The sequence below is a fragment of the Micromys minutus genome, assembly GCF_963924665.1.
Source record: "Micromys minutus genome assembly, chromosome: 29".
In the NCBI taxonomy this organism is placed as follows: Eukaryota; Metazoa; Chordata; class Mammalia; order Rodentia; family Muridae; genus Micromys; species Micromys minutus.
Genome location: NC_137964.1, coordinates 25,406,880 through 25,432,401, shown reverse-complemented (window position 1 = coordinate 25,432,401; position 25,522 = coordinate 25,406,880). Strand labels below are relative to the sequence as shown.

The 25,522-nt window shown below is 48.0% G+C and overlaps 1 protein-coding gene across 2 annotated transcripts; it reads left to right on the top strand.

Moving 5' to 3' along the window:
• The first annotated feature begins 6,301 nt into the window (after positions 1–6,301).
• Positions 6,302–25,099, top strand: LOC308439342 (calcium release-activated calcium channel protein 1). 2 transcript variants are annotated; one of them, XM_080941087.1, is made up of 3 exons: positions 6,672–6,805; positions 17,439–17,560; positions 18,651–25,099. In XM_080941087.1, the coding sequence occupies exon 3, from the start codon at positions 18,657–18,659 to the stop codon at positions 19,248–19,250; it is 594 nt and encodes a 197-aa protein (XP_080797213.1). In that variant the 5' UTR covers positions 6,672–6,805; positions 17,439–17,560; positions 18,651–18,656; the 3' UTR covers positions 19,251–25,099. The 2 variants fall into 2 exon arrangements, with proteins under 2 accessions (XP_080797212.1, XP_080797213.1); XM_080941086.1 differs by lacking the exon at positions 17,439–17,560 and having other exon boundaries at positions 6,302–6,805.
• Positions 25,100–25,522: the final 423 nt, after the last annotated feature.

Genomic DNA, 25,522 nt, shown 5'->3' with positions numbered 1-25,522 from the left:
GTCTAGGTTGGCCTCGGACTCAAAGAGCCCTGCCAAGTGCTGGAATTGAATGTGGTGCTACCTCTGGCAAGTTGTGCCTTTTAGAAAGGTTTTTTGCTTGCTCTTACAGAGTGGGCTCTAGGAAAACCAAAAATATTGGACAAGTGATCGCTAACATCTGGATGAATCCTGATGGCCCTGTAGATACAATGGACACGAGGAAGCTGGAGGGAAGAGCTCTGGTCCTAAGGAAATGTTAAGGCCCACAATTGCCTGGTAGACCTTCCTAGTGGAATGGATTCATGAAGGAAGGATGGAGTGAAGGAAGGGGCACTTGGGTGTCTCCTCAGGTGATTGTTCCGAATACTCCACTGTTCCCAGGACCTGCACTAGACGGTGTGTTCCTGGGAAGCTGGGTCTTTTTATGTGATTAGCCTGGAATAGTTCTCCGAGAAATAAATACCCTTCGTCTAAAGAGTTTTTATGAGCCAGGGCAGAGGATTAAAGACAACCAGGCTCCAGAGAAATCCCAGGGTCAGGGACTGCTGAGGATGGAGACTTTTAACCTAAATCTTACAACGTTTTTGGGTTTTTACTCCCTCTGTTCAGAGTGTCACTTTAAATATGTGTTTGGCAACATCAACTGTTCTATTTTTCTTTTTAATTATACAAAGAACGATCCTGGAAATGGCCCAGCTCCAGACTGGAGGAGGCAAGGGAAATTTGGCAACAGCCGCTGAAGGCAGAAGCAACAACTAAAAAATCAATTGGATTTGAAATCTGAGGGAGCCGTGAGACCAAAACTTCCTACTACCCCTGAACTTGGTGTGGTCAGCCCTGACTCAGGACTTCTAAAAGGAGTCTGACAGACTCACTGGCTTAGAATGGACAGCAGACAGATGGACGTGTGTCTGGGTAAAAATATCCCTACACTAATGCTGGACTGGATCTCAAGTTTACTTCCGGTCCCAGTTGTTGTTCCCCCCTTTCAGCTTATGAGCAGCAAACAGCTGATTCTTTTTGTAGGTACTGCCTAATGTGTGCCAGGCACTGGGCCAAACTGTCATGTCTTCTGTCTTGCACCCAACTCCCAGAGAGATATCTTTATACCTGATTTCTACATATAGCATTTGAGGCTCCGGAGGTCAGTACAATTCCACACCCCGCTGCCAGGCCTGGGACTCTTTGCCCTTGAGTCCTCTTAGCTACTTTGGTCTGGACCACTGGGAACCATCCTCCGGCTCCTCAGTCGGCAGATTTTCTGTACAGAGAGGACCAACCTGAGGCAGAGATAAACAGTGGCACCTCCAGGAAGGGAAGGGCGGTTGCTGTCTTCTAGTTTTCCTTTTTCCACAGGCCTTTCACTTCCAGACAAGACAGTTCATCTCTGGTCCTTTCTTCTGGTACCTGTTTTTCCTGTTTGGATTCTCAGAGATGAACGGCCCTTTGGTAAATACAGATCAGCCAACTCATTAGATGTTCGACGGATGGGGCTGCCATCCTTCTTTGATCCCGGCAGCGCCCGCGAGAGGGAAAATAGTCACCATTTATTGAGCACTGTGCTGACTGCCAGACAAATGTTCTGTCACAAAACACTCTTAACAACCCTTGCTGCCTGGTGCCATTGAGACTCCCACTTGACAGATGGAGCCTAGAGAGGTTGGGATGTTCGCCAAAGTAGCTGAGTTACACACCAATGAAACTGGAGTCCAAATCCAGGTGTATCTCACCCAACAGTCTGTGATTTTTCCTTACGTCTGATGAATAAGGATTCAACCTCCTTCATTGGCTGAAGCCATCTCTTTGAGCCACTCCAGGGTCCTGAGATTAATCTCTTTAGGCTGCCCATAAGGAAGAGTGCTGTAATCCAGGGAGTTCAGAGAGCCATTTGTTTATTTATTTTAGCTCCCCTCCACCTTTTTTTTTTTTTTTTTTTTTTTTGAGCTGAGGTCTAATTATATAGCTCAGGCTGGCCTCAAACTCTTTTATCTCCTACCATAGCTTCCCAAGTGCTGAAACTACAGGGGTACCTGACCACACCCAATGAACAGATTTATTGTCTCAGTTCTGCAGGCCAGAAAGCAGCCAGCAACTACAGCCTCCTCACTGCAAGATCACCCAAGCTTGTCCATGTGTTGGAAAGGATACGTTCTCTTAAGGTTTTAGGGGAAGATCTGCTATAGGCTTTTCTCCTCCAGCTTCTGATTCCTTCTTTTTACTTCCCATTACCGCTCATATCTCCCTTCAGTGTATGTTCTTTGTTGTTGTGTTTGAGACATTCTGACTTTGTGTGTGGGTATTTAGCTTGCAAATATGTGTGTATCGTATATGTGCCAGGAGGTCGGAAGGTGTCTGATGACTTGGAACTGAAATTAAATAGCTGTGAACCCGCCATGTGGGTGTAGGGAATTGTCACTGAACATTGATCCATCTCTCCAGCCCCACATATGTATTTTTAGGAGTCTGTAGCCCAGGTTGGCCTAGAACTTACTGGTTAGCCCAGGGTAGCTTCGAACTCCTAGCAGTACCCCTCTGTTCAGGTCTATCAAGTGCCAGAATTAGGGTTGTGAGCCACCATGCTGGGCCGATGTCTCAGTTTTGCTTAGAGAACCAAGGTTCGGAAAGTAAATTTGCCCCAACATCACATTGCTATAGAGCAGCCAAAAGTACAGTAGATCTTAAACAGGTAAGAGACTCAAAAAACACTTGAATGCTAAAGACAGGCTGGTTGAGCGATTCTCAAACTTCACTCAAAGAACTCACCAAAATCAAAGTAGCTTGGATGGCTTCTTTCAAAAAAGATTTCATGTATTTTTATCTAATGTGTGTTGCCTGAACGTGTTTACCATATGCATGCAGTGCCTGTAGAGGCCAGAAGAGGGCGTTGGATCCCCCGAAGACTGCACTAAAGGGCTAGTTGTGAGCCACCATGTGGGTGCTGGAAAACAAACCCCCACACCCCCACCAGAGCAGCAACTGCTCTTAACCACTGACACTCCCCACACACACCATGGCTTTTTATAACTTTTTAATGGTAATTTAAAGAAAAAAATATCCTGACGCATCTAGGAAATTGAGTGGGGTGATGGTGACGTCCCAGACACTGGACCAGTAAATTGAAAAAAAAAAACAAAAAAACAAAAAAAAAAACAAACTGTCCTACTAAAATAAATGAATCATAAATGAGATAATACTACTGCTTCCTAACAACCTCCTTTCTTCTCATCTGTAAAATAGTGATTTTACTACTAGAAGGTTTTAAGGAGTTAATCTATAATGAAATAATACATAACAGCTTACAGAATTATAGGTGTTAATAATTTAGGACGGGGCCTGTCGTTGATTGATGTAAGCACTACATTGATGTAAACTACTTTCTCCTGGCAGGATGCTGTTATTGCTACCTTCTCATCCTCATCGACCTGTGTCAGCAGTCTCGGGTCAGCCCCCAGGCTCCTGGATCAGGCCACTGTCTTTCAGTAGGGTCGCTCTCTCAGGCACAAAACTGATTGCAGGAGTTGTTTGGGACTTTTTTTTTTTTTTAAAGAGAGCAACCCCAGAGGTTGATGGCATACCTTCCGACCACCTGAGGGAGCCCCGCGGTTGCTGGAAGCTAAGGCGAAACCAGAAGCAAGGGGTCCATTCCTCCGGGCCAGTCTGCGGCGGCGCCTCCGTTTCCGTCTTTTAGCACGCAGCTTTCTCGCTAGAGCCGCAAGCTTCCCACCTGTTGAAGTACTCACACGCATGGCTTTGCTGCTACTCATGGCCTCAGCTGGATCTAGTAAGGGAGAAAAAAATTACTGTGGGTCCTTCGATACTCTGCAGTCAGGGGTTGAGCTTAGAGCCTTCCCTCCACCCTAGGTCTGGATGTTTTTATTGTTTACTTTTTCGTTTGCTTTTTTTTTTTTTTTTTTTTTTTGGTGCAAGGATTGAACCCAGAACTACATGCTGAGCTTTCAGTTTAGTTTTGTTTTCTCTCATCCATACTAACGGGCTGATGCCAAGCCAGAGTGATAAGGAAGAGAGGAGGGGTTACGATGTTGCAATGAGGAAACCAACTCCGTAGCTAAGGCCCCGTTGCTAAGGCCCCGGGTTTTTTAGCCACCGCGGTCAGATCTCTTCATTGCTCTAAATCAGTAGACCTTCCTCTTTGTCTTCCAGACTCTTAACCTCCAGATCTCAGACCCTCTCTTCAGCTTGGGGTTTCCTTGAACCAAAGGGTTTCCTTTACTTCATTCACTAAACCTGTTTTCTATTCAAACTCTTAAGGGTGGGGGTCCGATCAATACATAAATTGGCTAGACAGTATCAGATGCCATCCTACCATTGCTGTGATAAAAGCCAAGAACCAGAGGCAACTTGGGAAGGGAAGGGTTTATCTGACTTACGTTTCCCAGGTCACACTATATCAGCACAGGAACGGAAGAAGAGATCAGTGAGGGACAAAGCCAAGTGGCTAGCTCAGCCTGCCTTCTTATAGAACTCAGGATTTCCCACCTGCCCAGGGGTAAGCGCCACTCACAGTGGGCGGGGCCATCCCACATCAATCATTCATCAAGAAAATGACCTCCAGTTGAGATTCCCTCCTCTCAGATGACTCTAGCTCATGTCAAACTGACAAAAAAAAAAAAAAAAAAACAACAACAACAAAAAACTAACCAGCGCAGATGCTATTACCATCAATCAGGTATGCAAGAGAAGGGAGGCCAGACAAGTCCTTTCGTGGAGCTATGCAGGCAGAAAGGGAAGGTCTTCGGGATATTTCAGTCCAGATGCAGAGGGTAATCAGGAGTCGTAAGCACAAAGCCCACCTACAAAACAACCCAGTGGGGTAAGATTTCAAATTCCAAGTGCTCAATCTTTTCCTCGTCATTTAGTTTTATGTTATTGAAGACAACGTCTTTTTATACATGGCCTAGAACGCAGAGAATCCACTTGCCCTGCCTCTGTCTCCTAAGCGCTGGGATTAAAGGCATGTGTCACCAGGCAGGCCCCAAATTCTCAATCAGGGAAGGCGGCGGCTAAGGGGGAGTCTCTTTTGTGCCATGTGGTTGGTTGGAGGGCTGCCCTCTAGCGGTTGTACAAGAGTTAACTATCACACCGTACACCTAGAGTGCCACTTGTTTAGGATTTGTCTGGGGTCTAAATTTATCATTTGTTCTTGTTTTTCCCACGTGTATTCAGTCAACAAGTATTTCTTCAGCGTGGAGTGTGTGCCAAGAAACAGTCTGATGGCTGGGGATTAAAGCGGCGAAACCGCTGCTAACGAGGCTGCTTTGGATTTAAAGTCCTAGTCCAGGAGCCTAGTTTACCTGAGCCCCACCCCCAACCTCCATACTTCCTCTTCCCTTAGGTCCTGGCTCCTCACATTACTGGCCCAGGTCTCTGCTCACCCCCAATGGTGTGAACTTGTTTAGTCCTAGTTTTGTATTCCCTCCAGAACTGAAAATCCCACGAAGGGGTCTAGGGATGGCAGGCACATGTTTAATGCCAGGACCCCGGAGGTTTGGGCAGATGAATCTTTGTGAGTTCGAAGCCAGCTTGGTCTATATAACAAGTTGCAGGCCAGGCTGGGCTATGTAGTCTCAAAAAGTAATAAATACAAACGGAGACTAGCATTCTAAAATTAAAATAACAACCCTGTTACTATCCACCTTTTTTTAATCTTTTTTTTTTTTTGTACACAGTGACAGCCTTCTGATATAATTTACTCATTGACGTTTGTGTTGGCTGTAAGGGGGCAGGGAATTTTGTCCCTCTTGTGTTCCCACGGCAAGAGCTCACGACTCCTTCAAACTCATTATTTTCCTGCCTCAGTCTCCTCTTTGCTGGGATTCCAGGCACGCATGACATCTTCGGGATGGATCTTGTCTGTCTTAATCACAAGCCTACACCCTGCCCTCAGCGCCTGCAACAGCGTTGGCACCCAGTGGACGCTCAATAACCGCTCACTGAACTCTAGTAGACGTCCGCTTGCTCTTTTTCCAACAGACCTTTTGCCACCTTGTTCCAAGGAGGAAACAGGCCTCAGGAGGCGCCCAGAGATGACCTCGGATGGCCCAAGTCAAGAGCTCCGGGACCAAAGGCACAAGAGCAGCTGCAGAGAGAAGCGAGGCCTGTCAGCGTGGGGCGCTTCCAGGAAGGCGAGCCAGGAACTGTGGGCGGAGCCGTCGGAGGCGGCGCGGGGCACGTAACTCGCGGGAAACCCCGCCCACCGCTTTGTGGGCGTGGTCTATTAGTGGGTGTGGTGTATGCAAATAACCACGGGTCGCCCGCCAATCGCGGAGCTCGCGGAGGTGCCGGCTTGGGACCGGACGCCGGTCGGCGCGCAGGCTCCGGTCGCGGCCGCTTAGAACTTGCGGAGCGGTTCTGCAGCCAAGTGCCTCGGCCTCCGGATCCGGTGTGTCCGGTTGCGGGAAGACAGGCTCTAGTGGGAGGCCGGCGGCGGAGGTGCGGCGCGGTCCCGGGGCCGCAGCCTTCGCAGGCGCCCGCCGCCAGCCGCGCCTTCGCAGCGTACTCCATGCATCCGGAGCCTGCCCCGCCCCCGAACAACAGCAATCCGGAGCTTCCCTTGAGCGGCGGCAGCAGCACTAGCGGCAGCCGCCGGAGTCGCCGCCGCAGCGGGGACGGGGAGCCTTCGGGGGCCCCACCGCTGCCGCCGCCGCCCGCCGTCAGCTACCCGGACTGGATCGGTCAGAGTTACTCCGAGGTGATGAGCCTCAACGAGCACTCGATGCAGGCGCTGTCCTGGCGCAAGCTCTACTTGAGCCGCGCCAAGCTCAAAGCCTCCAGCCGGACCTCGGCTCTGCTCTCCGGCTTCGCCATGGTGAGCTCGGGCCTCCCTGCCCTCCTCCCCTCTTCCTGCTTCGGCCGCTCCCGCCCGCAGCCCCGACGGGGCCCACAGTTGGGAGCGGGCTGGGCGTGCCTGGGGTGAAGGGAAGAGCTGGGATAAGCCGTCCTAGGCGCCGGAGGGGAGCCAGAGGTTGCTGAGCTGTGAGGGAGAGGTGCACGACCAGCGATAGAGATACCCAAGCGCAGGTGTTTTTAGACGGGCGCCTTGTTGCGGCAAAGCGGTTAGGGTGACAAAGAATGTTGCTTTCATGAAGTTGCTATGTAAGAAGTCTGCCCTGAATGTAATCAGGGGGACAAGAAGGACTCAAAGGGTCCAGTCCACTGAGGACAGGTATCAGGAGATGAGGATGAGAGCTACCTTGTGGCCGCGCCTTCCCACACACCTAAGGCCGGAAGGTATTACCAAGACTTTGATCAAATATTGGAGGGGATTTCCTAATACTTTCCACCTCCCGTACTCCACTAACTCTCACCCCCCCCCCCACAACCTCCTTTTCCAAGAGTCTCAGCCTAGGGGTTGACAGCCACTCCCCACCCTTAGAAACTTGCCTCTGAGTCACTGCGTGTGGGGGAGGAGGGTGGGACATGTTCCCCTTGAACGGGCTCTTGCTTGATTAAGAAGTAGGCATATTTTCCTCCTCTCAAGTCCCAAGAAGGTGGTACAAGAAGCCTCTGCAGGAGGCGCCCCTGGAGGCTGCACGTTAGACACCAGACATTAACTCTAGGAATACCTTCAGGCCTGACGTCTTGGAGTTTGCCCGGAGCTGAGGCAACGAAACTATGTTATTATCTTTTGGTGACTTCAACCTGCATCAGTGGGGTCTGCCCCCCCCCAGCACTCCTGCCTCCCCCATGAATTAGCTAAGCCTTTGGCCTTGAGGAAGGGAGTGGCTGGCACCCATAGTGTTTTCTTGGGAAGGGTGTGTGTCTGGGTCTCTCCCCATCATCTGCAAACAAGTGGGTCAGCACAGTTTGTGAGCCTGAATGTCTCAGAGGCCCACAATGCGCTAGGCCAGAGAGGGAAGGCCAGAAGGAGTGATAGTCACTCAGCTCTGCCACTTACTGCTTGTATGACCTCAGGCAAATCTCTTTCTCACTCCCTGAATCTTGAGTTCTTAAGTGGCAGATTAAAAACTATTCTTAAAACTGACTTTAAGAAAGAGGAGAGAGTTGGGTGTGGCCTATAACTCTGGAGGCAGAGGCAGGAGGATTACCCTTGACTTCAAGACCCACCTGTTCTACACAGCTAGTCTGTAAACAGCACTTGAACCTGGGTTAGCCAGATCCTAAGTCTTGCTTAGGACAGACCAGAATGCTGTGATTAGTGTCCTGCCAGAGACTGGTAGCACCAAGCCAGGGGGAATGAGAAGCAAAGCCACAATGTTTCTTTGGAAGCTAAAGAGAAAGTTTTGACACTTTAAGGGGGTGGCAAGGGGCATTGTATGTATGCTCTTACATGAGTTTGTAAATTGTAACTTCCTAGACCCTGGGAAAGGTGAGGGTCAGAACTGACACTTTCCTACCCTCCTGTTCTTTGTAGGTCAGGCCTCCACTAAAAGACGTGGAGGAATTAGAGGGCTGAGGTAGCTCAAAACCTTGGGTGGGCATGGGTGCATCCATTACTGTTTATCTGGGAGTTTCCTTTGCACAGCCTGGGTGCAGTAGGCTCCTCAGTTCCAAGGTGCCATCCCTTAAATTCTGTAAACTACAAGGGGTTGAGTCCCAGGCCTGCCTAAGTCCTTTGCTATGTATGACTGGACTTCTAAGAACTCTGGAGTCATGGTCTGAGGTCGGATGATGCCCTGCCCCCACTGCGGACACCCAGCCCTTGAGTGAGCCTCAAGAGAGGAAGGGGGTGCCTGGCCACCCTGATGCCATGGTAACAGAGCGACAAGTTTCCTGGATTACTCTTCCCTTGACTTGTGAGTCAGCACAACCAACTTCCTGCCCCCAGAGGGCTTCCTTCCTACAAACCTGGAAACGTAGAGGAGTTGACCTGACCTTTGTTCTCCAGGGTTAGCCATGTTGCCTAGAATACCAAATTCACCTGCTCATCCATAAAGTGATGGTAAGGGAGTCCCCCAGAAGGTTTGGTAGAGACTGAGCCAATCCTAACTTCATGATAGAGAGGTGTAAGGCAGGTGCCTGTAATGTGTTGAGGTGTTGAGGGTGAGCGTCTTTAAGGTTAGTTTTCTCCTGTGTAGGGATGGGAGGATCCTCTTTGCTCCAGGATGTGAATGAGGATTCATTACAAAGGCTTATGAATAACTAAGGAATTTGAGGATCTGAGACAGATCTGGTCTGCTGGTGAGACTCAGCAAATACAAAATAAAGGGACCCTGAATCCAGGTTAGAAGTGCATCTCACAGTGTCCCTGGAGCTAGGAGTATCCTTTGGGCAGATGGTAGCACACACCTTTAATCCCTGGTACTCAGAAGTCAGAGGCAGGCAGCTCTCTGCGTGGTCTACAGAACAAGTTCTAAGACAGCCAGAGCTACATGGAGAAACCCCATCTTTTTAAAAAAAAGTCTAGCTTTAGACTGTACCTAAGGTTACCACAGTCCAGGCCTGACCCTGTCCCTGTGTAGGACTACCTTGATCATGCATGGAGGGCAGGCTGTAATAGTAGCCTAAGCAGACGATAACTGGGAAGGTCAGACTGCTGCAGTAAACAAAATGCTTTCCACGACCTGGGATCAATTAGTTTTGGATTATCTTCCTCCTCAAGTTCTGCCCGCCAGCCCCCTTTTGTTCTAGGTTCCAGCGCAGGTTCAGAAGTTGGCTAAGATTTCTGGGAAAATGAGTTGGAAGGAAGCGCCCAAGTCATGAGACGTTACTGGGTGTTTATGACATACCCGGAGATCAGGGTGCCCGGAGATGAGCAAGAAGCTACTGTTACCACTTGGTACTAATCCCCCAGAAATGATTGTTAATGCTGGAGCTGAGGGGGCTCTTGTACTGGGCTAGCAACAGTGGAAAATGCTTCAGAGGTGTCATCCTCCGTGCATGGTTGTCCTAGATGAATGACATGCTGCAATGAAGTCATGTGGTCGGAACATGGTTATGACCCTCTGGGTGGTCCATGGGAAAGCAAGCCTCAGAGAGTGGTAAGGACATAGAGCCCAGAAGCTCTAGAGTAGCAAAATGGGAACAAGGGCAGCATCTACCCAGCTTGGGGGGCCAGTGTCAGCCCAGCTTCTTCAGACTAATATCTGGGGGAAGTCGCTTAGCTTCCTTAGAGCTCAACTTCCCTCACCCGTAACCAAAGTAGTAGTTGTTGGTGTGAGGATTTATTGGGTTGGTATTTGCAAGTTATAATACCTGCCTAGGTATCTAGGAAACTTGTGTACGCTAGTTGCTATGGTGTGGGGGCTGCTTTCTGAAGGACAGAAAGATTGTGATTCCAACTGAACACTGAGGATTTTGCAAGTGAGGTCCAGAGAGGAGCCTACTAAACTGGCAAGAATATTCACAATCAGTCGTAGGGTCTTTAGGGAACGATGGGTCTGGTATGACTGGCATCATGCCACACACCAAGGCACTCTGGTAGCTCACACCTCTAAGCCCAGTAGTCAGGAGACAAAGGCAGGCAGCTCCCTGAGTCTGAGACCAGCCTGGTCTGTGTATCCCGACCTTATCTTAAAAGTTCTATGGTAGAGGGGCTTGATTGAGGATCTGTTTAGGAAGTTTGAACTCTTGTGTAGGGAGCTATGGAAGATTATACAGAGGCATGAAGTGAATAATGTAACAGTGATGGTTAAAGTGGTTATTACGTAACTCTTAATTGTGTCCAGCAGGAGCTGGAACTCCTTCCTCTCATTCTTGTTTAAACCTCACCATAGCTCTTGAAAGTCCGAGATCCACACAGGAAAACTAGGCCTCTGAAGGCTCTGATCATCAGCTAGTAGGACTCCACCAGTTCTGTTGAGTCTTAAATGGAGCCTTTTCCTCCCTCTCTCCTTCTGCCAGTGTCCCCCCCCCACCTCCACCCCCGAGCTGGTTGATAACCAGGCCTTTGGAGTCGGCCAGATGCCCAATTCTGCATGCAGGATTTGTATGCTGGGCAGTGCATAAATGGGACTCGACTGAATATCCCAAGAGGAGGTTGGTGTCTGCTGGGCAGAGAGGCCCTTTGTGAAACTTCACAAGTGCCTGCGGCACTTTCTGAAATTCTCAGCTGGGAACAGTGAGGGGCCCTTCCCCTCCCGGGTCCTTGACAGGAAAGGAAAAGCTCTTTTTAAGCAGGCCTCCAAAGGCAGTGCTCCATTGATTTACACTGGGTAGAGGATAGTCTGAAGGAGCCGGAGGATGAAGTTAAAATGTAAATCAGCTGATTTCTCTTGTCAGAACATCTGAGGGCCTTTTAATGTGCTTCTTGAAAGGGACATTTCAGACAGGACCACAGACAGTGTTGATGTTTTTGGGGGTTTTTTTGTTTGTTTGTTTGTTTTGTTTTTTAAGAGGTTCTTTGTTTGCTTCTTTGAGATTGGGTTTCTCTATAGCCCAGTGTGGCAAGGAACCCTTAATCCTCCTGCCTTAGCTTCCTGGGTGCTGGGATGACATACATTAACAGACATATACTGCCATACCTGGATTAGAAGAGGGAGAGGGGGAAGAAAAAGAAAGAGAAGCACTATATATTTATGTATATAAATTTATATGTTAAATTAATTTTATATAAATATTTATATTTTTTCCCATTCTTTCAAGACAGGGTTTCTCTGTGAGGCCTTGACTATCCTAGAACTCACCCTGTATATGTGACATTTCCATTCATGTGTCATTATAACCTGCTCGAATCTTTCTCCCTCCCCCTTAGAGGGCTCTTCTGTGACTGTTGTTTAAGAATCTCCTTTGGGGAGTGTTGGTCTAACTGTAGGGTCACCCAACTTCGTGTGACTGGACAGTGTGGCTTTCCAGGTAAACTATCATACTCTGTCATTGTCCTTCGATGATATGTAAATTAGTGGGTGTGGTCCAATACAAGGCCCTGTTGATCAACCTTTGGTCTGAACATTGGTCTTCAAACTATTAAATTTTATGTGCCAGCTTTTCTATTTCTATTTTTTTCTTTTTCTTTCTTTTTTTTTTTTTTTTTTTTTTTTTGTTGTTGTTGTTGGTTTGTTTGGTTTTGAGACAGGATCTCACTACGTAGGCAGAGATGGCCTCTAACTTATAGATCTGCCTGCCTGTGCCTCCAGAGTACTGGGATTAAAGGCGTACACCACTCTGTCCTGGCCTATTGGTATTTCTATAACTAATACATACATTCTAGTAAAATATTGTGCTATTAGGAGCATATGTAAAAATAAAGAATAGAAAAGCTAAAAAAAAAAAAAAAAAAAAAAAAGACAGTGGTGGTGCATGTTTCTAATCTCAGCAGCTGAGGCAGAGGAAGACAGAGTGAGTTCTAGGACAGCCAGAGCTACACAGAAAAGCCTTGTCTTGAAAAAGACAAAAAAAAAAAAAAAAAAAGGTGGGCCTTGGGGTTTATACCTGTCATTCCCATACTTGGGGAGTTGAAGGCAGAAGATCAGAAGTTCAAGGTCATCCTTAGCTACAGAGTAAGCATGAGGCCAGTCCCCCATACATAATACTCTTTGGAGAGATCTCAGTGGTTAAGGACACTGACAGCTCTTCTAGAGGTCCTGAGTTCAAATCCCAGCAACCAAATGGTGGCTCACAACCATCTGTAATGGGATCTGATGCCCTCCTCTGGTGTGTCTACATTAAATAGATAAATAAATCTTTGAAAAAAAAAAATAGGCTCGAAAAAGAGAAAAAACAGTTCTTGTTTTTCTGAATGTACTTGATACAACAGAAAAGCTCTCTGAGATGCTTGGGGATTTTAGCTCAGTTGTAGAACATGCACAAAGCCCGGGTTTGAATCCTAGCATCAAAAAGGAAAACGCTTGAGTTGTACACATGTAGCCAAGACAGGAAGACCATGAGTTTGAAGCCCGCCGGAGCTACATGGCAAGATCTTGTCTCGGAAACACCTACGAATGGGTGCTGGGGACTTGGCTCAGTGATGAAAAACACTTGATGCTCTTATAGGGGACCCGGCTTTGAGTCCCAGCACCCACATGGCTGCTCACAGCCATCCATTATATCCTGTTCTAGGGTCCAACACCCTCTTCTGACCTCCTAGGCCACCAGGCATGTGTGTAACATACATTCAGGTAGAATACACTTAAGAAAGTAAATCTAAAAACTAAAAAACGAAGTCATCAAAGTAAAGACGTGAAGAGAGAGAGGATGAACCACCAAATGAGTCACAAATGAACCACAGTGCTCAGTCTGCAGGATCAAACCGTTACTCAGGGAAGTGACGACTCATCAAGGGTCAGAAATAAACGTGGGGTGGAAGTGCACATCTTTAATCCCAGCACTGAGGAGGCAAAGACAATCGGATCTCTGTGAGTTCGAGGCCAGTCTGGTCTACAGCCAAAGCTATGCAATAGACCCTGTCTCAAAACAAGTGAGTGTAGATTTATGATCTCTACCTCCAGAAAAGTGGAGGTATCCTCCAGCTTTTGAGAAGCCAGCTAGAGGGTCAGCACACCCCACCCTGACCCAAGTACCATGTGATGATGCCCTCTTGGATTAAGGAAGACTGGAGACCAATCCTCTAAGAGGTCTGGCTTCTTCCCCGGTTGGGACAGTGTTTGATTTCCCAGTGATTTCCTACAGTATTGTCTCTTCAGAAGGGGAGGAGATAACCACTGTCCCAGGAATTCTCAATAAAAATTTTAAGACTTAAATGGAAGGGGGAGGAGTAGCTGGCGAGGGCTCACAAGAATAGGCTGCATTGGCAGGCTTCAAGGATACGTGGTGTTTAGTGAAACTTTTGTTTGTTTCATAAAAGAGTGCACATCTATTTTTAGAGACATTTGGAGTACTGGACTTCCATGGTCAAGAGAGTCTGTAAACCATGGGACTGGATTCAGATCTGTCTTCCTAGATGGTCTGCATTTGGAATGGAGTTAGCAAATCCAGACAGCTCAGTGAAATCCGTGTGACTGAGGCTTAGGGGTCTACCCAAGGTTACAGCTACCTACTTGTCTCAGAAGGGTGAACAAGAAGAGCTGGGGAGAATAAGGCTTTGTATCCCACTGTGGTTAGGGGGAATTGGGCATGGCACGGAACAGGGAGTTCTCTCAGAAGTACTGGGATCACCAGGATCCAGGTGTTTAGGGTGTTCACGGAGCCTAGCAGGAAGTACGGATGGTTGATATTCAAGTGGGGTAGCCACATGTCTGGCCAGGAGGTCAACCAGGGTTTGCCTTTCACAGGATCAGTGATCTTTTTTTTTTTTTTTAAGTTTCCTCCTGAGACAAGGTTTCTTGTGTATCCCTGGCTGTTCTGGAACTCGCTCTATAGACCAGGCTGGCCTGAACTTATTCTGTAGATCAGGCTGGCCTCGAACCTGGAGATTTACCTGTCTGTCTCTGCCTCCTGGGTGTTTGAATTAAAGGTGTATGCCACCACTGCCCATCAAGATCGATAAACTTTAGCCCCTGCTTCAGGTTTAAGATGCCCAGTATCTCCTTCGGGGATCTGTAGGCTGGTGTGATTTGGGACCCATGGTCTGCCCCTTCTGTTCTGTCAGGCCCTGTACTGCTGGGTTGGTAGAGGCTTGCTGGCTGGCTAGGAGCTGTTTATTTTGGGCTAAGAGTCCTGCTCCGGGCTATATTTACCTTGTGAAGCTGCATGCAATTTAATCTGATGCGATCTCTCTGGAGCATATCTGAGTCCCCTGGTTGTCAGCTGCTAGATTCTGTCAGGGCCCTGACTTTACTTCCCCCATTCTGGGCAGCAGATCCCTAGTGGTAATCACTCTAGAAGACCTTAATACCTGTGAATAGTTTTCAACAGGGTTCATGACTATACTAGCCACTCCTTCTTGTTCAGAATCTTTTTTTTTTTCTTTTCTTTTTTTGCTTTGTTTTGTTGTTTTTCAAGACAAGTTTTTTTGGGTTTTGGGTTTTTTTTTTGGTGTCGCCTTGGCTGTCCTAGAAGCCATTTTGTAGATCAGGCTGGCCTCCAACTCAGAGATCCTCCTGCCTCTGCTTCCTTAGCATTGGGATTAAAGAGGTGTACCACCACTCACCTGGCCAGAATCCTTTCTTGTACGAAGCCCTGTAGCACTGAACTTGGTCTTATCTGGGGCAGTGGTGCATACAGCCAGCCTGTGCGGTTACTTCCAGGAATGGTAGATGAGGGTAATGGGGTTTCTTCCGGAGCACAGCAGCAGGTCCTTCCTCTTCAGTGAAGAGCTCAAGCGTTCTTCCCACAGCCCAAGGATGTAAGGATACCCAGACCTGTGTGCCTCAGCTGGGTATTATGGCCCTGGTGATGCTGTCCTGCAGAGGTGCTCTGCTTGGCCAGTGTTGGCTGGAGTACTTGCCCCCGATGCCCACGTTGGGAGTTAGTGTAGCCTCAGGAGGAGCTGTAAGGCCTGCATGAGGAAGAGCAGGCCTGAGGAAGTTACTGTTTCTTTTTCACTTCTAGCTCCTTGTTTTCCCTTTTAACTAAGATTTATTGAGCTTCTCCAGTGGCTGAGTCTGTGCTAAACATTTACACCTCAAAACCTCATTTAACCTCACTGACCACGTGAAAAACCACACCATTATCCACAGACTTATGAGTGGCTGTGAGTTCCCCCAGCCTTCCCTAGAGCAGGATACTACTACCAGCCTGGAATTGATCTCATTTCTGAGACTCAGTTTTCTTATTTGAAATTGAGTAGTGAGTGAAACGAGTGTGTGTGTGTGTGTGTGTGTGTGTGTGTGTGGTGTGTGTGTCTGCCTGTCTTTCTGTGCATCTGTGGGTATGTATGTACGTACATGGAACCCAAGGCCCTCACCACACTATGCTAGTAAGCTCTTGCTGAGCTACAACCTCTGTCCCAATGCTTATCACTTAATAAGAAGTGATTAGCATTGTGCTGGACAGTGGTGGTGCATACCTTTGATCCCAGCACTCCTGAGGCAGAAGCAGGCAGGTTAGTGGCCAGACAGGGTGGGGGTGGGGACTGAAGAGAAATGAGATCTGATGTCCTATTCTGGGCATCTTTCACCGAGTCTGAAGACAGCTATAGTGTAGAAATAAATCTTAAGAAAAAAAAAATGGCCAGCCTGGTCTACACAGTGAGTTTCAGGACAGCTAGGGCTACACAAGGAAACCCGGTCTTGAAAAGCCAAAAACAGACTAAAAAGAATCAGTACTCTAATTGTATGTGTCCAGTCATATTTTGTGTTCATTAACTCTGAAACATCATAGCTGTCCTAAGCAGGCCTCCATTTTCTGGGTGCAAAACGTGGGGTATCAAAGACTTTAAATACTTACCTCGGGGTCACCAGCTTTGTAAGGTGAGGCACGGGCTTACATCCGGCTTTGCGTTGTGGCTTCCGTGTGATTGAAGTTCTATGGAGGGGTCAGTATGTCACTTAGAGGACACTAGGATGCAGTGACATACACAAACCAGCCATAAACACGCCCATCATGGGACCCACAGCCCAGCCCCCCTGCATATTGGCCTCCAACCCCAGAGGACAAGAGCAAATGGACCAGGGGCAGTTCCACCATGTTCTCTGGCTTGCCGTTTCTCAGGTTTCAGGTTCTGAGATAAGAGGGCCAAAACAGGAAGAGGTAGTATGGGGGTGGGGAAGTCGCAGGAGGTGCTGCTGTTGCTGCTGAGGGTACCCAGCTTCTCCAGGTTGTGGGGGAAAGAGTGCATTCAGGTGCCTAGCCTTTGCTGTCCTGTGTCCCTCACCCGCATGTGCTGAGGCGCCCAGCTCCCTTGCCCGCATGGGCTCAAGAGAATTCTCAGGGTTGGCATTAGGCCACCAGGGGATCTTAAACAGCGGTCAAAATTATCATGCCAGTGCCCCAAATTTACATGAGCTTGAACCATTTTGTAAGTTCTCAGGCTGAAGCATCCATATTCTTGAGGGCTGTGGCAATTCTGAGGTGAAAGCCTTTAAACCTGGTTCCTTTCCCCAGACTCTTGGCGTCTGTCTGTCTGTCTGTCTCTGGTATCACCCGTCCATCTTACTGAGAACATTGGGTCTAGAGTGAGACTTGGGATGGCTCTGGCTCAAGAGCTAAGTCGACTGTGCCTTTGACCGGCTTCTGTCGAGCTGAGCCTGCCTCTCGGAAGGAGGGGTAAGAACTGAAGAATTTCAGATGGCCTGAGATGGGAGTGAAGGTTTGAAACTGAGCAGTGGTAGAACCCACTTTTACTGCTTTTCCTGTGCCCCCCCACCGCAGCAGGTGTTTGGCTTGGATTAACACAACCTCCATCCCAGGCACCTACTGTCATTTTTGTTGTTTTTTTTTTCCTTAAAGACTGGGGTCTCATGTAGCTCTCAGCCTGTCCTTGAACTCTGTGTGTAGCTGAGGATGACTTTGAACTTGTGGTCCTCTTGTCTCTCCTTTCGCTGTGCTGAGATCCTGAACTACCACAGTTTCTTTCAGTGTTGGGGACTGATAGAGGGCTTCACGCATGGGAGGTGAGAGATCTGTCCACCTAGGTACAGTCCCCGGCCTCCCTTAATGGTAATGTCATTTTCCCTGTTTCTTTGCTGCCCTTGATCCTCCAGCCCCCATGGGTGGACCCTGGCAATGTACCCAGTTGTCTGCTGCTCCTGGCGGAAATCTGATGAGTTGGCTCCTTCGCATGAGGGTGATTTGCAGGACCCGAGTGTAAAGGAGCTGGTAGCAGGTACAGATTATGCCCCTGGTGACCCCAAATCCTCATGTCTCCAGGAACTGGGGAACAGCCAGTGTGTGAGCCCTGGGGCTGGAGAAGGAGATGCCCTGGGGCTTGCTGGCGCCCAGCCAGCCAAGATCCAGACACTAGGTTGAGCCGGTCTGTTCTGAGAAGCCTCTCTCAGTTCCCTGTCGGCCTGTGCATTCTGTTCTCAGAATGGACTTGAATATGACGTGGGAAGGTCTTCACTTCTCCAACCTATTCCTTGTCCTCGGAGTAGGACAGGAAATTGAGTCCTGTGTAGGTCTGAGAGTGTGGGACAGATAAGGGTAGTGGTTAGAGGTTCATTTTTGTGGCTTTGGTTTTCCCAGACTGTGTAGTCCTGGCTGTCCTGGAACTAGCTCTATAGACCCAACTGGCCTTGAACTCAGAGAATCCACCTGCCTCTTGAGTGCTGGGATTAAAGGCCTATATCACCACCAGTTGGCAGTTGGTTTTTCTTTTTCAAGTTTTAATGTATTTTAAATTTTTCTTGGTCTGGAGAGATATCTAAGCAGGTAAAGGTGTGACTACTGCCAAAGTTGACACTCTGAGTTTGGTCCCTAGGACCAGTGTGGTAGAAGGAAAGACCTGCCTCCCAAGGCAGACGCAAGCAGATCTCTGGGTTCAAGTCCAGCCTGGTCTACAGAGCAAGTTGCATAACAGCCAGGGAAGGCTACACAGAAAGACCCTGTCTCAAGGGGGAAAAAAAATCACAGTGTGCATAATTTACTCTACCTGCCTTCACTATGATTGACAGGGGCAGTGTTCCCGATAAATAGATATTTACCGTATACCGGGAACTCTGGTTTGTTAAAATAATTCTGTGAACAAACGGGTCATACCTATTTCCTATATATGTTAAGCCTGGGGAAGATCCTGACTTCCTAAGGACACACAGCTGATGGATTCACGTTCCTCTCATACGTTTTTGCTACCTCACAACTAGAGGAGGTGGCTTTAGTATTTCCAGAAGCTGAGACTCAGAGACCGAATGACCAATGTAACGGGAAGAGGGATAGGATCTGAGCATGCCGTTCACGTCCGTGTTCCCCTCTCCTAGGTAGCGATGGTGGAAGTCCAGCTGGATACGGACCATGACTACCCACCAGGGTTGCTCATTGTCTTCAGTGCCTGTACCACAGTGCTGGTGGCCGTGCATCTGTTTGCCCTCATGATCAGTACCTGCATCCTGCCCAACATCGAGGCTGTGAGCAATGTCCACAACCTCAACTCGGTCAAAGAGTCGCCCCACGAGCGCATGCACCGCCACATCGAGCTGGCCTGGGCCTTCTCTACGGTCATCGGGACGCTGCTTTTCCTGGCTGAGGTCGTGCTGCTCTGCTGGGTCAAGTTCTTACCGCTCAAGAGGCAGGCGGGACAGCCAAGCCCCACCAAGCCTCCCACTGAATCAGCCGTCGTCGCCAACAACAGCGGTGGCATCACCCCGGGTGAGGCGGCCGCCATCGCCTCCACAGCCATCATGGTCCCCTGTGGCCTGGTTTTTATCGTCTTTGCCGTTCACTTCTACCGCTCGCTGGTCAGCCATAAGACGGACCGACAGTTCCAGGAGCTCAACGAGCTGGCTGAGTTTGCCCGCTTGCAGGACCAGCTGGACCACAGAGGGGACCATTCCCTAACACCAGGCACCCACTATGCCTAAACCCTCACCTTCCCACTGGCCCTTTGAGGCCTTGGCCTTATGCTCTTCCCCATGACCTTGTCCTGGCCCAGTCTGGAGGACTGTGTGTGCAGGCTGCTGGCTTCACCAGGGCAGAGTGTGGAAGGAAGAAGCTTTAAAAAAAAAAAAAAAATCACTGCACTTCGAGATTTTCTTCTGTGAGAATAAGCACTCCCTGTTCTTCCAGCTCTCCGTCCCCCTCCTGGTAGGATGGGGGCGGAGGATGGGGACAGTTGTTCTCTTTGTCCCTTTTCCTCCCCTGCACCAGTGCCACCCGGATGCTTCCCGTCCTGTCTTCAACCTCCTTACTAGTTAGCTGTGCGTGTTTGTGTGTGTGTGTGTGTGTCCTCTCTGTTGCGTGTATGTGCACGTGCACACTTGTATGTGCACATAAGGCATAAAATATATTCACAAGGGACACCTCTTCCTCATGCCTATGTTTGTTGGTCTGGACTGTCTGATAGGATGTCCCAGTCAGGTGAGTCACTAAACAGTCTTTAAAAAATTTAGAGGAAGGGGCTCAGGGACAAAACACTAATCTGTCATGGTCAAAGCCCTGGCATCAGTCCCAACAACTCTACAAAAACTGTGTTGCTGGAGATCGAACCCAGGAATTTGCCAAGGCACTCTCTTGCTGAGTTCCACTCCAAGACCTGTACCTTTGCTTGGAAAATTTCTACTCAAAAGAAACCTTCAGGGATACTAATTAAAATGTGTACCTAGTTGTTTCTTTTGGCACTAGTTACAGTCTACAAAGTTGCCAGAAGACCAGAAGTGGGTCTGCAAATACTGAGCCACTGTTTCTAGGAGAAATTTAAAGTTCCTCCAAGCCTTCAGTCACAATATCTGTGTTGTGTGATTAAGACATTACATTGTATTAGGTTCCATTGAGTTTTAAGATTACATATATTGTAGGGCTGGAGAGGTGGCTCAGTATTTAAGGGCATTCAGCTGCTCTTCCAGAAGACCCAGGTTTCATACCTAATATCCCAGTTGCGGCCCATAACCATCTGTAACCAGATCCAGGTGATCCAATGGCTTCTTCTGGCCTTTATGGGTATGAGGCATGCATGTGGTTTGCAGACATACAGTCAAGACTTTTTTTTTTTTAAGACAGGGTTTCTCATACACACACACAATTTTTTTTTTAGAACAACTTGCTCAGTGGTTAAGAGCACTCGCTGCTTTTTAAGAAGACCTGAATTCAGTTTCCAGTGTCCACATAAAGCAGCCTTTATTTCTAACGCCAGGGGACCTGACAACCTTTTCTGGCTCCACTGGGCACCAGCACACACATGATGTGTGTTCACAACAACACCAAGATAATTCTTGTTAGCTTAAACAGACCTTCTAAAACCAAGGATTTTACCTTACATAACCACAACTCCTGAGAACAGGATTTTATATATCCCAGGCTAGCCTTGGTCTTTTCAGAAACATCCACCTTCCACGTATTGGAATTAACAGTAGGTGCTACTTGTCCACTTTATTGGGTGCTAGGAGTTAAATTGAGGACTAATTCTATGAAAGTCAAGGTCTCTGTGCTATGTAAATCTCCACCCCAAATTTGGGAAATGCGTATATTGCTGTTATCTGATAACTCATGTCCAGTCCCCTACTTGCCTTAGGAGTACCCCTTCCAGCAGTTCTTGTCCTCCGTTCCATTTGTAGTAAGGAGTTGTCACTTTTTTGTCTCCTTTAATTTGAAATGGTCGCATGGCTTCATTGTTTCAGATACGAACCTTTCGGGGGTTCTATTAAAAATAGCAGAATGTAGCCCAGGCTAGCCTCCAACTTGCTATGTAGTAGAGAATTACCTTGAACTACTAAGACTACTCCAACTCCCAAGTTCTGGGCTTACAGGTACACACCTCCATACCAAGTGTCTTGCAGAACTAGGGAACAAATTCAGAGCCACCTGAATGCTGCCGAGGCTCTCTGTGAACTGAGCTAACATCCCCTCTCCATCAATATTTTTTAAATTGTGTATTTGTGATGGTCTGTGTGTATGTATGTGTATCACATGCATGCTTGGTGCCTCTGACGGCCAGAAGAGGGTGTCACATTACCTGAGAATGGGACTTACACGTAGTTGTTAGCTACTGTGTGTGTGTGTGTTAGGAACAAAACCAGGGTCTTCTGTGGGATCAGCTTTTATCCCTGAGCCATCTTGAGCCATCTGTCTAGCCTAGATATTAAGATTTGTTTGGTTTTTTTCCCTGAAACAATCATGGTTTTACAGAATGCCTTATAGTTTAGCTTCTCTTGAGATTCTTTTTCATGGTTATAATCAGATTGTGCATTTCAGCAGGAATACCCTGTGAGGGTGTGCCAATCCAACTGAAACATCAAAATAGAACTAGTTAGCCATTGTGTGTGTGTGTGTGTTGGGGGGGGTGCTCTAAGTACTGCACAATGCTTATTCGACCCTCCCCCTTCCTCTCAGAATGTCACCCATCACAGTGCAGCAAACAAAAGTTGATGTTCAAGACAGTTAAGGTAGCAGGCCTCTGTGTCACATGACCAGATGGGCCAAAAAGACAAACAAAGCAACTTATAAGGTTTTGGTCTCAGGGATGCTACTTCATCATGATGGAGGGGGTATGGGGGGAGAAATTTGCCATGGCAGCTGAGAGTCAAACAAGAGGACATAGGAAGTAACCATAGCAAGATACTGTGACATCCCTGTCAAGCCCCCACCCCCAGGTATCATCACCTCCCAATAATGCTGTCCTGTGAGCCACAGAGGAATGACTCCCTGCCATTGATTAGGTCAGAGACCTTGTGAGCTAATCGCCTTTGGAAATGCTCACACAGTCCCCAGAAGTGCTTTATTAATCCCCGGGGCTTTTCCTAATCCAGTCAAGTTGACAGTGAAGATTAACTCACTAGTAACTTGCTAGGACTCAAACCTGCAAGGTGGCTCAGAGCCCAGAGCCTCCAGACTCTTCCCTGGGCAGATCCTGGCATCGCTGCAAGAATGGGAAGTTCCAGGGGCACTGGGCCCACCTTGCAGACCTCCAATGAGCAGGCACTGTTACATAGGGCCTATGTTTGCTACACTTCCCACCACTCCCTCTCTCTTCTCACACCAGGCCACTCTGAATTACTTCCTTGGACAATTCAGATGGCTCAGCAGATAAAGCAACCTGCCCCAAAGCCTGGGGGTTGGCAGTTCACACGTTTTGGCCCCAGCACTCTGGACACAGGCAGATCTCTGAGTTCAAAGCCAGCCTGTTTTACAGAGTCAGTTCCAAGACAACCAGTGCTACACCTGAAGTTTGGCACCAACTGGTTTCCCATGACAGGTGGAGAGAGTCTGTTGTCCTCTGTCTTCCACACATGCAGCATGGGACTTGCACACATGCAGTCACACACAGTGAATTTAATTAAAAAACAAAACCAAACCATCACCTGACTCCCGTAGACCTGGCCTTTGAAGTGTCTGTCCCAGAACCTCAATATATAAAGTTGCTTTGTTTGCTTCTCTTTCTGATGGTGCTAAGAACCAAACCTATGGTGCATCACACATAGTAAGCAAGCATCCTCCTCTGTGCTATATCCCTAGCCCGTTAAAATAGTTTAGGGGCCTAATACTCATCCTGCTCCCATCACGTCCCCATCCACCCTGCATCCCAGCATCTTATATACCAGGACCATCCTCTGAGAAACACTACATATAAACGGGGAGGTCCCCAGGTGTAGCCTCTGCTCCCCAGAGGAGCCTGGATACTGCTCATTTGTCAAACCACCTTCCTTGCTTCTGCAGAAACCCAAGATCCTGTTGGAATGATTCCTGGCAATGAGTCTCAAGTCTTTTTTTTTTTTTTTTTTTTTTTTTTTAAGATTTACTTTATGATCAGAAGAGGACATCGGATCTCATGACAGATGGTTGTGAGCCACCATGTGGTTGCTGGGACTTGAACTCTGGAGCTCTGGAAGAGCAGTCAAAGCTCTTAACCACTGAACCATCTCTCCAGCCCGATTCTCAAGTCTTAACAGGTTTCCTGAATGTGTCTGGGTCAAGAACCACCAGGCTGGCTTGTAGAATGTAGATACCCAAATACCACCATCACCCATGAGCTTCCGATTCAGCTTGACATGTTGATCTCTGGAATCTATTTCTAACAGGTTCCCAGGCAACTTGAGTAAATACTCCTTGAGAGCCCAGTCTCAGCTGAGGGGTAGCTCAGTGGTAGAGCATTTGCTTAGCCTATGCTAGGCTTTGTGCTCCGTACCAGCACCAAAGTAGACAAATAAAAAAAAGTCTCTCTGTTTCATCACTCCTTATTTTTCGGATATGGCAGATTATTTATTCACTTGCTTCAAATTTCAACAGGAAAATGTTGGTCTCCATTCCTGTCCCCAGTTGTTGTCTCCAGAAGTGACTACTGTTGCCATTCTAAACAAACATGAGTATCTTCATTCCCCATTCCAGACCAGGCTGAAGAGATCTGCTTGCCTTTGCTCCCAAGTGCTGGGATTAGAGGTGTGCACCACCATGCCTAGTAACAATCTGTACATATTCTTCCACTCCCTAAGAATAGAGAGGTCTGGGCTAGATAGATAGCTCCGCAGTTAAGAGCACTTGCTGTTCTGCCTGGGGACCCTGTTTGGATTCCCTGCACCTGTGTGGCAGCTCACTATTGTCTTGGGCACCAAACATGCACATGGCACACAGACATACATGTAGACAAAACATCCAAACACACAAAAATAGTTTTAAAAGAATATATAGGAGCTGGAGAGATGGCTCAGTGGTTAAGAGCACTGACTGATCTTCCTGAGTTCAATTCCCAGCAACCACACGGTGGCTCACAACCATCTGTCATGGGATCTGATGCCCTCTTCTGGTGTGTCTGAAGAGAGTGACAGCATACTCATATACATAAAATAAGTCCTTTAAAAGTGTATAGATCCAAGGTTAGGTTCAGAATGAGCTTGGAGATTTATGAACCAGTTTCCTCTAAAACAGCAGAGAGAGCAATAGGCCACCACACAGGTTATAGAGTCACAGGAGAGACAACTGAAGCTGTCCACAGGGCCTGGTACGGAGCCAGCACTTGGCACCTGTAGTTACATTGATCCTACATCTTGGAGTCAGATACAGACAGTACCACACACCCCAGAGCAGGTCACCACACTTAAAGAGCGAAGAAAACCTCGTAGTCGGCTTTGCTGTATTGGTGAGCTTGTCCTTTGTGCTCACTTCTGAAGCCAGACTGGGGTCATGATTCTCTTCTCTCCATCTCCAGAATGCCAGAATTATAGGTGTGAGCCACTATGCCTCATGACGTTGAGGTGCTTGCTAAGAACCTTATGGACAGACTTGGGAATTGGATCCTTTGTAGCCTGTTGACATGGCAACGTATTTGAGCCCAGCAAAGTAGTTTCAGGCCTTTAGTTCTCAGGGGGCAGAAGCAGGCAGATCTGTGTGAGTTGAGACGAGCCTGGTCTATATAGTGAGCTCCAGGACAGCCAGGAGCTGTTTACATAGTCTACTTAGTGGTCTACATAGTGAGACCCTGTCTCAAAAACAAACACACTAAAACAAAACAAACAGTATGTTTAGCAACATCCTTGCTCTTGGGGGATACTATGAGACAGTAGCATTCATCTCTGTTGTCACGACAACTATGACAGAGGGGTCTCCAGCCATTACCAAATGTCCCTAAGTAGCTGTAGCTGGGGGAGAGCAAAAATCCTAGCTGGTCTTAAACCACTGTTCGGTCTTTGTTTTTGGTTTTTTCTTTTCCAGACGGGGTTTCTCCGTGTAGCTCTGTCTGTTCTGGAAACCGATATGTATACTAGACTGGCCTTGAACTCAGAGATCCTCCTGCCTCTGCCTCCCAAGTGCTGTGATTAAAGGCATATGCCGCCACTACCACCTGGTTACCATTGTCTTTCTATCGTTTTCCTTTTTTTGTTTTGTTTGTTTGTTTTTAGACAAGATTTCACTCTGCTTCCCAAGTACCTGTATTGAAGACACGGACCACCATGACTGCCCTGGATGCTCATAGCTTATACAGCTTCCTCGGCATTCTTGGGTTAGGCTAAGGAGGCGATGACGTGTTTAAACCTTGGCAGCCATGGTGGCAGAGTGCAGGCTCACTCTCCTCTCTGGGTGAGTTCAGACCAGCAGAAGTGAAACCACTTCACTTCCTTGCCGCTCTTCCTCGAACCTTCTAGTCCCCCTGACACACACACAGACACACAAGGGGAGAAATCCACACAGTTGGTGAGGCTGTCTTTCC